The following is a 14,922-nucleotide window of genomic DNA, read 5'->3' on the forward strand; positions in this document are numbered from 1 at the left end:
TGGCCTGGGGTGCTTCCCGTGGCAGATTAGTATATTCCTCCACGCTCAGATTGCCAATAATTTTCCGAAAACCAGACTTTTAAACGGCTGTTTGGTTCCTGAAAGGAGTTGAAATGGTTTTGGTGTGAAGCTTGTTGTTTGACCGCCGGAGGTCAATCAACAAACTTCACGCCGAAATCATTGTCAACAAAGTCAGCAAATATACCCTTTCCGTCCCTTGCTCACGCCTTTTCATCGCAAAAGAAGCTGCTTCATCATTCTTACATTAAAACTGTAGCTCGACAGACTCCCCAAAGCCATGATTACAGACAATAATTCGACTTTTGTTAGTGAGTTATGTAATACCTTTACAACCCGCGTACAGATCGGCCATAATATGACCACTGCTAACTGCACTGACGCACATGCACATACCGCACACGCCAGTAGCATGCTTCTGCAGCACGTGTGAGTCTATGCCCACGAAAATTCAATTGTTTTGCTTTAATTTCTTGTTCATACTGAATTGTGTAACAATATAAATATTCACGTGCCTACTGGTTCCTCACCCGCATCCCTGGTGTCCTATAAGGAGCCCATCTCCGATACAAACGTGGGGTTGGTCCAGGGTCAGCCAGCCGTAGCAGCGGAGACCTTCAGAAAACTGGTGGCCAACGCATGGAAAAGCCTTCCAAAATGGCAGGCACGAGTACATGGTAAGCGGCGGGCCGTCTGTGTGTTTCCAGTATGGAGATTTGGTCCTGGTGGTTCGGCAGGCTTGACGAGGTGCACGCAAAGGCAATCAGGCGAAAACGTTTGCGGTCAGGTGGCCAAAACCGTTTTCTGTGCTGCCTAGGAATACTATCATTTCTTACCCATTCGAATCTTCAAGAAGCTGAAAGCGCTTGTGGAATCGTTAATTAGTTTGAAATTTATCGTTTACGGCCTTTGCCACCCACGTAAGTGGCCAGTGAGGCGGGTAATCCACATGCAGCCACACAAGTGCTGCATAACAAGACTACTGAGTACAGACACACTAGACGGATACGGGAGTTTCTAGTGATTTGGGGTAGACCGCCAACTTCAATGGTTGAGGCAGGAACAGTCGCAAGCTTCGTCGCTAGCGGGAGAGCTTGCGACTCTGTTTGGTTCACAACCTTGTCATCATGAACGTTATTCCTCACATTTCGTTATCCTTTTCCCTCCCCAGTGCACGCTCTGCCCCCAAATACTTATATTTATTCGTTAGTATTCTTCGAAGAGTTCCGGGCAATTATTATTAAAACGTTCCGTACATTAGATGTATGCACAGGCACTCTGGGCTAGATTGTCGCCACCTATTTGCTGATGCCTTTTCAAACTAAGAACTAACTACGCTGCATGCATTGACTGTCTTTGTAGTACAAAATTTTCTGACGCGAGTAGCCACATCTGAAGTAATGTTGATCCCCTCTACGGATTTCCTGTGTACGGTATTCGCGTAGCAGGAGGCTGGTCCATTCGCGGCTCAGACAACACTGATCTATCTCGCAACTATTCTCGCATTGATTCGGTTGGGTGCGCATCGTTCTTCTCTTCTAACCTTTTTACACTTCGAAGATCCGCATTGGTTTTTCTGTTCGCACTGTTATCGCGTTTTTGCCTGCCTGGGAAGTGACGATCGATATGGTTCTCTTCCGCTCTTCTTCATACAGTTTGTTTCGACGGACAAAAGAGGATTCCATGGTCGTGTTTTAAACGAGAAGGCAGGTGTAGCCGGCTAAGCTTTATTTTGGCACTTCCGACTACACTTAATAAAGAATCACAAGATAATTGACGGTTGGTCTGTCTGTTCGTGTACCCTATTGATCCCAAAGCATGGCTAGCTCGATACAAGATTGAGTGCGTATGCGCTTGATGTTATGTGCAACTAGCTGTGGATGCTACGAGTGCACAGAGGGCGCGGCTACGGGCACCCCAGCTGTCCCTTGCCCCTGATGTCGGAAAGTCTGGGGGAGCGAGCAAGGGAAGGAGACAGTCATTTTTGGAAGGCGCTAAATAACGTTGTATTAAGTATGTTCTAAGCCGAGAGTTAAGTGTCTCTCTACTCAGACCCTATTTTGAGCATTACCTACATTCCATCTGGCGGAGCGGTCCACGGCATTGCGTCTCCTTGTATCAAGCCAGCAGTACTTTGCAAGAAAGTAGATATACGATTGCACAAACCAGTTAGCATATTCTACTTTACACAATCAGTGTAGTAGAGAGTGACCGAGTGGAGCTCTACCCCATACTTGCCACACGTCTGAAAGATCAACACTGCATATCATTTGCAAGCCTTTTAAGATCTGTTCATATCTGCTCTACTGTCTGACTGGCTGAAGGAGAGATGTCATCGCTCAGGAAAGTGGCAGTGGGCTGTCCCGCGTTGCCAGGAACTGCTGATTTTGATATGGGTTCAGCTGCAGTGGGTGCAGGTCAGAAGAACACTAACTCAATACTTGACCTAATGTGTGTTATTCTGTTCGTAGAATTGTTCATGCTTGCAAGGTTTTCATTTTGCATTGTACTCCATACTTCCACTGCTCTGGAAGGGAAATTTCAAGGGTCTGGGGTCCTTGACTCCTGGAGCTGTCAGCTGTTCTCCATGGCTACCAAAATAAAGCAAAAAATATTTTCTCCTACTAATTCAACGGTCTTCTTAGAAAACCATTTTTATTCTGGCAATTGCCGTGTCTCCCATAAACTGTCTGTTGAGCAGCAACTTGTGCGCTGTTGTCTCAGCTCTACCATAGGGCGCTTTTTTTGGATATGTCGTTGCTATTAACGCCATTACGAAGCTTATAATTGGCAAATTCACATGCCGTAGACGTGTGAAGTACAAATGAGAGTTTCTCCCTCGCCAACCAATTGCTTGTCCTCGATCGTAGCATTTTCATCTTCGCATGCAGTACTATGAGTCAGCCTACAGCAAAACAACCCTCTCTTTGCTTCTCCATTTCATACAGTTCCACTACTTCGATTATTTCCATACAATATCCCTGTTTGTAGCTTCTGCACAGCAGGGGGTCTTGCTTCCCTTCAGAAGCGGCAGTCCCCTAAAAGTGCCATATATTGTGCGAGCTCTCCTCTGCTTGCCATCTGGCTTAATCGGGCCAGGCACAAAGCTAAGACGCATCGGTATGTGCTTCCCACTCGACGGCAAGAGGTCAGATTGGCCATCAAGGTAGCCCAGCTTGTCTAGGGGCCGCGAGGGCTTTCTTGATTTTTGTTATTCCTTTGCGTGAAGGAAATGCCGAAGGCAGAATTTGGAACGCCAAAATGGATGAGCAACAGAATAAAAGCTTCTGGTCTTCAGAAACTGCGCTGGTATTGCCAGATGTGCCAAAAGCAATGCAGAGACGAAAATGGCTTCAAGGTATCACACGCACAACTAGCACACACAGCCTCAGCAGAGGGCTCTGTCATGATGTACGTACAACTCGCGCCATGCTTAAGATAGGCTGATACCGTAGCTGAATTTTCTTTTTATTCCTTCCTCATAAGTCTCTTTCGTCTATTACTGTGCTTGCAGTGCCATCGAATGTCTGAGGGCCACCAGCGTGCCATGCAGCTTTTCATTCAGCGTCCTGGGCAGTTTATGGACGAATTTTCCCGCGAGTTCGAAGATGAGTTTATGAAACTCATGAAGACAAGGTAAATGCAGAAGCACATGCTTTCCCTCTGCGTTCGTCAATCGCTCTTATTGTATTTGCTAATTTTTACATCTGCCATCAAAACCTTTGTTTCTGAAAGGTTTTTGCCTCCTGTTTCCAGTTGCGCCAATGCTTCCTTGTCTGCTCCTGCCTTTCTCTTCATGCCTTACTTAGTACCGGTCGCTTTGGTCCCGCAGAGCTTCTCCCTCCCCCACAGGGCTGTTGTTCTCATTCTTGCATTCTAATTTCTTGGCTGCTACCATAATTGTTAGGTGCTATGGCTGAATTTTGTTTCTCTTACAAACTCAGGTACTGTCGTACGCGAGTGTTGGCCAATACGGTGTATAACAACGTTGTCTGCGACAGGCACCACATTCACATGAATGCAACCATTTGGGTCACACTTTCTGAATTCGTTCAGGTAATGGTCTCTCTTGACACCTACTCTTTCCTGCATTAGGTTGTAGGTATACTTTGTCCGCCAAATGTAATGCCACTAGAGGCAAATTTGCCCATACTGTGCATGAACAGACGCATTAGGTGTGTTTAGCAGCTGGATAAACAGCGTTGTGGTTTGGCCGTTTCTAATATGCGTTTCAGAAGGTACAGCAAATCAAATGGTAGCTACAGCAACAGTCTATATCGATGAGCATTTTGTGCGCAGTACCTGGGGGCGACGGACAAGTGTAAAATAGAGCATACACCAAAGGGATGGTATGTGGAGTATATCGACCACGAAGAGCTAGCCAGAAAGGTACGCAATAGCAGTGCAGTGAATTCTCGTTAAAAATGCGTGTGCAGTGGCCGACATCACGAGTACAGCCAGACTAGCTGGAAATAAGTACATGCAGTCACGTATAGCAAGCTTCATAAGATACAGGGAATCCAAATATACAAGCACGCGAATTCCCCATGGGCAGCTTTACAAATAAACCAAACGTAACGGCGATGGAACTTATGCCGGTTCCCATTGTGTCTTTTCGGCTGTATGGTCATGGCTTGTGAATGCAGAAAGAAGAGGAAAGAAAGAGAAAAGTAGAAAAATCTCAGGAGGAAGCGCGTAGGGAGCATATTCAGGCCCTTGTTGAAGAAGCTAAACAACGCGGCGCCTTCCGAAAGCCAGTGAGACGCATCCTATATCTACTGTTTATATTCCCATGTGTTCTTTTTGCCATTGGAGCTGGTTGGTTGTGTAGAAAGCTGCAGTACACAGTAGCAGTGTCTGCCCACAGAAGAGAGTAATTATGTTCGAAAGGTACTTTTAAATAACTACTGTGTACCCCGTGAATTGGAGAAGGGCAGCGGTTACTTTTCGTGTAACCATATTTCACTATCATTCCTGATTCTGTATATCTCATTTTGCCTGTGTTATCTCCGTTATTATCTTCTTTCTGCCTTCACAATGTAAAACATAGGGCATAGCGTGTAAGCACCTGTGGCGTGCATGACAACTTCAGTGCACAGGAACGTCATGGCATAATCTGTTACCTTTTGCTTGTGTAGTGACGAACAGAATGATGCTGCCGGAACTTTGAATGCTTAGGAATATACGCCGTTGCAGCGAGAGAACGGCCAACTAATTGCTCTTAGCTTTACAAAGCAGCATAAGGAGTCAAGGGACAAGATAAATGCTTTGGAGCAGTTGTACAAACAGATGAAGCATGGTCGAGAGGGTAACAGCGATAGACAGCCAGAGAAACGCAAGGTATGCAAAAGAGAGCAGGACGGCGATTATTATTCTCATGCCCTTGGTATTCTAGTGTCATACTCATGATTCCGTCAATCCTGTAGTGCCTCTGTCATTTGCTTTATTTTCTTCTTTCTGCTTTCACAATCGCGCCCTTCAATTTTTCCCGAAATCTATTCGTCCTGCCTGTCGTGGCTGTTCACTCCATATATACACGCCTTCTCAGTTTACTGCGATGATTCCGCGGGACAAAATCACTCATACTGTACTGTGTGTACTTTTCTTTGTACCTATATGAATTGATGTGTGTCTCGTATATTTTTGTATTTCTTGCACTACGATTTTTCCCATACCATCCCTTGTGTGTACATTGTAGCTATCTGCGATGGAGGCGTTGGCGGTTGAGGCGGAGCACCGCGAGCAAAGGGCAGCGCTTGGTGAAAGCAGTGATTCCTTTGAACAGAGCCACGCTCTCTCATCATCGAAAAGGCGCAATATGGCACAGAAAGGGGATACTGAAGGGGCTTGCGACAGTTCCCACCTGACACCACCTCCACACAAGCATGCTGGTGCAGACTGGTGAGGGTCACTGTCCCACAGACAGGGCATCACACGCACAAGCATAGGCTCTATAGTACCCGGCAAATATAGCTCAAGCTGAGAACATTTGCTTTGAAAACCTTAGAGGCGCCACATTAAGTGGTCAACGATTCAGAGGAATCATAAATTGGGCGAGGGGATCGAAGAGATACATGGAATCTATACTTTAAAGGGAAATATACTATGATATGGTCACAGGTGGATACGGCCAGGAATAGTTGTTAAGGCGATGCACAAAACGCTCGGCGAAGGACAGTACTACAAGCAGAAGGGAGTGGTCAAGAGCGTAGATGGGAGGTAAACCGAAAGGCAGGCGAAAAAAGCACTATGCGGGCGATAAAGGAAGCAGGCTTCGGCAGAGTGTACGAGTTGTAGGGAGTAGGTCATCGCGAAGGCCGCGAGCACTGCCACAGAATATGAATTGTCACTTGGGTATTGTTAGACTCCGGCTAGGCATTGAACTATTAAATTGAGTAGCAAATTCTGCGTGAACATGCGCTTCTGCCTTTTTTGCTTACTTCAGCTAGAAACATATTCGTTTGCTGCTTCACCCCTGGTGACGGGGTTAATCAACTATACTTATGCTCTCGTTTGCTGCCGTAAGGCTCCGCTATTCATGTTGGTCTTCTAGTTGTTATGTATGATGTCCATTAGCATGACCAATGATTGCTTTTTACATTTCACCGTTTACAGGTATTCCGCTGTTTTGGAGATGTTAGAAGGTGGAGCAATACTAAAACTCGACCAAGAGTATCTAGAAACTGTAATACCAGTGAGCCAAATACATATATAAACTGTTCCTTTCTGTATCATCTCATGTAGTGCTATTGTTGTCTTCAATGTCCTGCCTTGGTCTCTCTTTGCGTTTCTCCGACGACGTATACCCATTTTTCTATCGTGCTGTCCTTGTTTGCCTTGTTTGCCGAGAGCATGGGCTCTTTCGTTATAACTAGCAATCGAGAAGAACACATACATGTTTTTGGAGGAGCTCTGTTAACTAATTACGTTCAAGCAATTGAGTATGAGTAATAGTTGTGAGCTCCATTTACTCTGCATTGTGAGTATGGTATGGTATGCCGGCTCAGCCAATCGGAGGTCGCATTTGTGTTGTGCTTGGCATGTGGCGGGGGCACGAGGGTAGACTAGAGCGTCTGGACATAGATTCATATTCAGCAAAAGTCACCCTTGACTCTGGGCCTCTGTTTAAGCTACAACAATACAAAAATGCTTCAGGTCGGTTGACTCTCTAGATGTAGCTTTGCACATAGTATACTTTGTATATTTCAATATTGTTTCATATTATAAACGCGTACACCTTAGTTCGAACACATTCTGTTGTGTTTGTGCTACTGTCAATCTGCGCAGGGGTCCCTGTTGAGGGGCTGCCCTACGAGCACATCTGCAAACTACACCGACAGAAGTGACTCGTTTATTCGGTAGTGCGTAGTGCTTGCAGTGGTGAAGGTTTATCGACACATACGAGGCCACGCTGACTGGATAATCATATTGGATTCTTGGTGTTGCGCAGACAGCAGTTTGCTGTCGATATGGTTATTTGCCCACTCGCAAGTAACGGCAAACGTAAAGACCAGCTCAGGGGAGAGCTGTTCGCCCATTTTCCCCCATCGTTTTTCTTGCATCCTATTAAATGCCAGTTTCACGACACCATTTTGTCACAACATGGATTGTTGCTATAGGCGAAGGTCTACAAACTACTATTCGCCAACATTTTGTAAGCGAATCGGTGCATTCCCTTGTGCTCTCCAGCCAGACAGAGCATCTAATAGAACCTCCGCTGATATATGGTTGGAGAACGTTGGACAGATGCCACCGCGGTCTCTGCGTATTTTTCGTAGTGCCATCTCCGCGCCCGTCCCTGAACGTACCGCCACACTACTGGACGACCAGCTTGCAAATGATGCGACGCTTACACCAGGAATATTACACACTTTAGGATGGGTTGAGCGCCGTCATTTCCAGAAGAGCAAGGCTTTGGTTTGTCATGCTTTCGTATGAGGGGGGCTGCTCTGCTTGGTAGATGTCCGGAAAGATGTGCGACAGGTCATATGGGTTCATTATTCTCCTCCGCCCCAGACTGTTTGAGCCTTGCACTTCGGTATTTTCATTCTCCATGGTCATCTGCGCAGCCTCAGGGAGGCTAGCCCCGGGAGGGGTGCCGGTGTCTGGAATGTGCGCACTTGGCGTCGGTGGCAAGGAACGGGCTGAATAGCGGCGGTCAGGTTCGGCGGCTATCCCCATGTAGCTGCTCGTGCTGCGGCCTGGCTCGCTGATCCTGGTAGTCTGGGGGTCCCGGTAAACTACTTCGGGCAACCGACTGAGGTTCGCTGGGCTCGTGCGACTAAGCCTATTAGGCCCGCTGCGCATGTCACTGAGCTGTGAAGTCGTAACATTGGTACTCCTGGCGATGAGTGGCGGATATGACCCACGCTCCATAGATGGGGTGTTTGAAGGTGAACGCACACTTTGGTAATCAGTGTTTTCTGCAAAAGCCGGACTAGCATGGAAGGTGTCTGTGTACCCTGGCTGTGATAATCTATTCATTCCAGCGTACGGTGGAAGTGACATGCTACTTGGTTGTGGCTGGCTTATTGTCCTCTCCCTGGGGCTCATGCTAGGGCGCCCAGGCCAGCTGTTGGCGCTACCGTCGTAGTAAGTCGGGAAACTACTGTTGTTCTGAGGATCGAGGATGGTCGGAAACGACATCCTTGAGCTTTTCATCAGTGTCTCTGGCCGGTTTTGTTGCAAAGAAGTCCTGTTTATTGGATTTCTTCTGTTTTCATAGGCACGCATTGCGTTTGACAATTCCTGGACAGAGTTCCACTGTCGACTGGTCCAGTCAGGCTCAATTGTTGGCTGAAGCTCTCTATTCATCAAACTAGCCGTTGAAGCATAATAAAGGCTTCCGTTTGAGGCTGCTTGACCAGTGGTGAAGCAGACCGGAGCCACTAATAAGAGTGCCAGTAGGGCATTTTTCAGTCCGGCGGTTTCCAGAAAACGACGACCCCTGCACAAATGCAAACGGCGCACGATAAAATCATATGCATGTGTTAACCCTGGTGATGCGACCTAAGTCACATTCATGTTTGCTACTCAGAGTTGCCATGAACTCGATAGACGCCGTACAAGGTGAGACCCCTGCGCTGGACTGCTAGAACCTCTTTGAGGGTATTCTCTCGAGAATGGTCAAGAATCATTTATTTTGCACAAATACAACATAGTACAATAATTTTTTGCATCAAGCCCTGTCTGTTGTGAGGAAAAGCCCAGGCACTCCAGGCGATGGGGTAACGCATCATCCTGTGTGACCTTCGCCAACTGACACTCACGCCATTTCGTAAATGACTTGATTGGACATGAAATAACGAAACCAAGAGAATTCAAAAAGGTATTAAATTTCTTTATTGGGAGTAGTGGTTAGCTGCTTGCTGCAAGAGCCTTCAACCTCGGAGCAGTGCTACGGGATGGTTTCTTTTGACACATCGTAACCGTGTTGGCTTCTGAATCGGCAATACCATGGGGATGCCTGTCTGCTATGTCAGTAAATGAGGCGCCCTGAATAAAAGCTGCAATATGGCAAATATATGTAGCACCAGTGTACTTGGTGTAAAAGAAAATAAAGAGTTGGGCCAGGATACATTGGACCAGGTGGCCGACAACGGCCTAAACAGCCAACAGAGTGATCGCGCAAAAGGAAATTTGTTGGTACCATAATATATATTAAATCACAATCAACAAAATATGGCAAAAAGTGTGTGAAATTCGTTTGATTGGGTGGTTTGGTTTGAGCTTAACGAGCCGATGCCAGGCATTAGACATTGCCCCTGTAGTGTCCGCCCCAGGACATTAGCTTTGTAACAGCGCGAAAACCTTTATAGCAAGACCTCAAGCTGGCTCACCAGTGCCTTTGGCACGTCCCTGTAGCCCCGCAAATGAATGCAAAGCTTCCGTCGTTGCCCGCAGCACGGCTTGCAGAGCGTGCTCAAACGCCGCTGTTAAAGGGGTTGATCATCTAGCCCTCGCTGCTGGCACTATACCTTGATTCCTACAACCCGAACAGAAAGTCAAGCGGGCGGCTATTTGTTTTCGTCTGCTATTTATCGAGTTGGCACCAGAGTTATGCTAGCGACTGCCGATGACCTCGGTTTTCCGACATAATCTGCGGAGTGTTTTGTTACATGGCTCTGCGTTTGCCACAACGCTTTAGATTGATTCCTTTGTCAAACAACATCTCACTCTACTTCTTGTCCACGCATGCGATTAGTAAACTGGCACTTTGCTAATCTTACCTCGATCAAGTCTCTTCTTTGTCGTTGCCGTAGGTTATTGGGTCGTGTACTTGGTATGCCAAGCGTAGTCTCTGTACCTATCAGGAGCGTGTACTTTTCTTGTGCTTCTTGTGTAGTTTCGTTGGAAATAGCCACCTTGTTCGGTCATTGTGTTGAGCCAAGGTGTACTCCAGCGCTCCCTAGTAAACGATGTATTTTCAAGAAAGAATCCGGACAAATTTGACTATTCGGTTCGCCCGCTCGTAAATCGCTGCTGCTTCGAAGCAGAGCTAGATCAATACGATAGAAGTCTATATTGTTAGCTTGTGCGGTAGATGATACACGCAACTCGGTGGGACCGGTCGGGGTTGTGAAAAGCTACATTACTTATCAATTGCTGAAATTCACGGCCCTATAAATCGCAGAGGCCTACAGAGACTCTGTTAAGCTTCACAGGTAGCCTGAATATTTAGTTTTGCAACACTCTCCAGTAGAGCCACAACATCCAAGGGCTACTTGGTTTCCAAACAACTATAGCTGCTGCTCTGCTGCTCAGCCCAAAGCCCGCTAACCCGATTGAGTAGGGCACGCTCAAGAAGTGACGGGTGCCGTTGTCAAAGAAGTTGTGAACAGCCTTGCACACTTTCACCGTCCTCATCGCTTGAGCTCCGCCCCAAAACATAAATCAAGTGTCAACAGAAATGTATCATGAAGTTGCCGAGTGTTTTGCACTAGAGCCCCCCTTTTCCCTGCCCCTAAGTCCTCAGAGTTCTGACACAAAGGGAAGGAACAGCTAAGGCGCGCGGTGTTTTATCCTCTATATATCACGATCAGGTACATCTAATTGCACACAGCATCTGGCGCAAACGCACACAATGCGGAGTTTTTTAAGGGCTAAGGCTGGTTGACATACCCACGGTATTCATAGGTTGCAGTTCCCGATTGGGCTCTTTGACTTTAGCCAAAGACGCAGATGCTGTGCTTAGTTGCTTCAAACCATCAAGTATTCCACCAATTTGAAGCCTTCCCTTCGATTGTTTGATTGCATCCCTGCGGCTACCAGACGTGACATTTGAGGCAAACCCGGTACAAACCACTGATTCAGTAGTTCTTTTCTCAATGCTGGATTGATCGAACTCAAGTTTCATATTTCTTGACGTACCGCTTTATTGTAAGATCCCTCTGCTAACCCTTAGCAGGCCTCCCAATGCTTGCTCTTGAGCTGGTCTCCGCAATACCGATGAATCAAGTCTTGTGCAAAAGGTTGAGCTGTACTTGTCTTTGCAGTCAAGCGACCTCTTCATAAATAGACCCACCTTTGAAGTGCTCTCCAATCGGATAAAAATTGAGTAGCTACCCATCCTTACTGTTGTCATACTATCCTGGTCGGCGTAACCTAATTGAAGCGTCCATATGCACTTTTTGGCTGACAAATCATATTGCCCTGCTGGGCGTAAAGCGACTGCGTTTACAGTTCAGGTTTGCAGGCTGGCCTTCGCCGCCCAAACAGGCGTTTTGCCACTGTCGGCATGTATCGCCACAAGGTTTTTCTCTCGTTTTTTTACTCATGTCGCACAAACATTAGATTATTGAAAAGAAGATAATTGTACTAGACTTAAAGATCTGTTGCAAGGAATCCTGACATTCCACTACATTCACAGCCAATGCACAAGCAAGGGAAAAGCTGCATGAAACCATGTGGTGCTACGAATTGTGGATCCCCATTTGAGGTCTCCGTAGGAAGACAATTAAATCCAGACACAAACTAACTTGATAGAGAGTTATTAAATGTTGAATTTTTGTCCAAAGAGCTCCCACCTTTCCCTGCTCACGCCCATATAAGCTTCCGACATGGAGGTAGAGGGATATCTAGGGTATGCAACAATGCTTTTGAAGGACTCCAGTCATTCATAGCTTGTTTGTTATAGCTTTTGGCACATATGCGCACAACCCTGCGTCTCCTTCAAGCGAGGTATCAGTGCGCTGCAGTAGATAAGATTTATAACAGACATACCAATCGATAGCTGCCTTATGGATTCTCAGCTTAATATAACTAGTGCTATAATGCTTTAAGTAAGGTCTCCGAAGAAAGACAATTAGCTCCCGATTCTACACAAACTTCATGGAACGCAATCGAATTTAGTCAAGAAAGGTCATAGCTTCCCGTCCCCTAGCCTCTCAGGATTTACGACATGAGGGAAGCGGCATCGACAGTGCGTATTGCTGCATCCTCTAAGCACTCCGAGCACTCACCCACTCGTAGCTAGTTGCACATAGCATCTAGACCAGACGTACACTGCATTGCGTCTTCTTGTATGGAGCAATCAGTGCTTTGTAATACATCAGATATACAAGCCCACAAACCAATTGAGTTATTTACAAGCTCTCAGCTAGATATAACTATTGTGGTAAAAAGTGTTGCAGTGTAGCTAACCCCGCTACATCTAGCGGTTAACGGCATGAATTAGGTAGTATTACCCCTAGAGCTAGGGGCGTTGCATGCCTTTAGCGTTTCAGGGCACTCAGAAGCTAAATTCGATTACTTCAGATGCGCGACCGTCTATCCAAGACGTTAAAGAGCACTTCGCACAACTTGAATGGTTGTGGGGCAGAGTATAACTCTAAAGCTTTGTTGATATCGTGTGCTAATGCCTATTGGTTCAGTGTAACAGAGAAATTGAGCTTAGTTATGGGAAAGGATGAAGAATGACCATATAACTAAAACGTATTCTTCAGTTGCCTGTTTGTGACAGAAGCGGCACTGATGCCCACTTCGCCATAATTGGAGAAGCTATGGCCTTCAATATTCCAAACATGCCTGCACACAGCAGTGTACTGAGAGGGAATTTACTATATGCAAGCAGTCTTTTCGTCGTTATTTTGCATAGAGTTGACTGCTCCCCTGAAGCACACGGTCATTTTCAGTAACACCAACACTTTGTTGTCGGTGATGGGATGAGATGCTGGCGTGCAGCAGCTGGCACTGAGAACATGAAAGCGTGGGAACAACAATTTGCCCACGTCTATTTATGAAATATTTGCATCGAAATGTGAAACGGGGAGAAAATTGTCTTTTTCCTTGAGATAGAGTTCACATCAGCGGTTTTGGGAAGGCTGCGCAGGACTGTGTCCGGATGTGAAACATCCACACGCGCACTCGGTCCGCATTGGAGCCCCTCGCTACCTCATCATGTCGAGGAGGCTCAAGGCAGCACCAAAACTTAATTTCGAGATCCATTCTAGGAATAGGCTCTCGCTGGAGCCGGTGCCTGTGGAAGGTCATCGAAGGATAACAAGCTGGCTTAGATGTACGGCGCGTGTTTAGGGTACAGAGAAGCTTCCTAGGGTCTTTCGTATTCTTTAAGGCTATTAGCTTTGTCAAATAGCACTTATTATGCGGGTATTTGGAGATGCTTCAAATGGAAAGAGCGCTGCCAAACCTCAGCTATCCGAAGATTTGTGCCCCCGATTAGGCATGGTAGCTTATTGCATAGAGGATCACTCCGTTCCTACAGTGTTATTCTTATCCCGCTGTGCAGCAAACACCATTCATGAACAGCCTAAATAGCCTGTGTGGCGTGGCCTCGCACACGGAAAAATTACACAAGCAGCACTTCGACAAAAAAGTGCCCTGAGTGCTACAAGGGTGCAGCTGCGCTCAGCTTAGATGCCCTCCTCCCCTCATGCCTGGATGTCTAAGGGGCGTAAGAAGGGGAAGTGACAAATTCTGAGAAACTGACTCAACAATTTTTTGTTCAGTTTGTACTTAAAACTTTTGTGCAACATGTGGACAGACTTTTGTTAAGAGTCAACTGGCCCACTACCCCTGGCACATGGTTGACGTAGATGCGCTATAAAGTTGTAATATGCAAGCTCTTCCTGCAACTTCAAGGACTTGGTGTATGCCAAGATGAAACTTCTAAGCTGCTGAATCATGCCTCGTTATCTGGGTAATATGCTGGATAAGGCATACCTAAGGGATCAAGTTGGGCACTGCTGATAACACTGTATTCGTTAAAAATTCAGGAGGCATGACAGTTAGACCCGTCCGTAGTAGTAAGTCCACTTTTGAAAGTGAAACAACATGCAGGTTTTCAAGCTTTAACAGTGAAGTGAGGAACAGTTATGTACCCTGTTAGCAAGGATCGACGTGTCCACCTCATCCTTGGAGCCACGTTTAATAGGCTTGACGAATCGCTGTAGTAGTTTCAAATCTTATTCATGGTGACTCGGTACGTCACGTATCCGTATTATGGAGAGTGCTCGTGCGCACAGCACAAGAGAAGTTGAACTTATGAATACTTCTTCACATAATTTAAGCCGTATGTCAAGGTATGCTGTTTCAGCGCCCTTATGTTATGACATCTAGATGCTCGCTATCATTTAAACACTGCTCCTCCGTCGGGTTTGATACACAGGTACTGCACAACTGACTATATCCTCTGTATCCTGTTCACCTCCCCCCACAATGCTTTTGGCAATACCTTACAACCAAAACTTTCGATTTTAGGCACGCATATAGGAAATGCGAAGAATGTCGAATACTATGGACACTTGACTCCGAAAGCTCTTAGGGTCCGCCTTGTGAATCGGAACCTAGTTGAGGCACAAATTCCACGAGCTATCGAGTTGCACTGCGGCCCGGTACTGCCATACCGACATTTCACACCATCGTGCCACCAGCACACGCCAAGAA

General features: G+C 46.4%; 2 protein-coding genes across 2 annotated transcripts; one reads left to right on the forward strand and one right to left on the reverse strand.

Annotated features, from left to right (window-relative positions):
- The first annotated feature begins 3,250 nt into the window (after window positions 1–3,250).
- On the forward strand, window positions 3,251–7,364 carry LOC34621466 (DNA/RNA-binding protein KIN17). The gene is made up of 11 exons (XM_026334017.1): window positions 3,251–3,376; window positions 3,533–3,654; window positions 3,963–4,074; window positions 4,318–4,407; window positions 4,665–4,775; window positions 5,197–5,358; window positions 5,717–5,919; window positions 6,139–6,237; window positions 6,634–6,712; window positions 7,026–7,173; window positions 7,306–7,364. Exons 1-11 carry the CDS (start codon window positions 3,251–3,253, stop codon window positions 7,362–7,364), a joined length of 1,311 nt encoding a protein of 436 aa, XP_026189802.1.
- Window positions 7,365–7,890: 526 nt separating this feature from the next.
- On the reverse strand, window positions 7,891–9,292 carry LOC34621465. Its single transcript, XM_026333984.1, has 3 exons — window positions 9,288–9,292; window positions 8,660–8,965; window positions 7,891–8,566 (listed from the first exon to the last, which is right to left on the reverse strand). The coding sequence occupies exons 1-3, from the start codon at window positions 9,290–9,292 to the stop codon at window positions 7,891–7,893; spliced, it is 987 nt and encodes a 328-aa protein (XP_026189769.1).
- Between the last annotated feature and the right edge of the window lie 5,630 nt (window positions 9,293–14,922).

The sequence above is a fragment of the Cyclospora cayetanensis genome, unplaced genomic scaffold (assembly GCF_002999335.1).
Source record: "Cyclospora cayetanensis isolate NF1_C8 unplaced genomic scaffold, CcayRef3 CcayRef3_contig_34, whole genome shotgun sequence".
Lineage (NCBI taxonomy): Eukaryota > Apicomplexa > Conoidasida > Eucoccidiorida > Eimeriidae > Cyclospora > Cyclospora cayetanensis.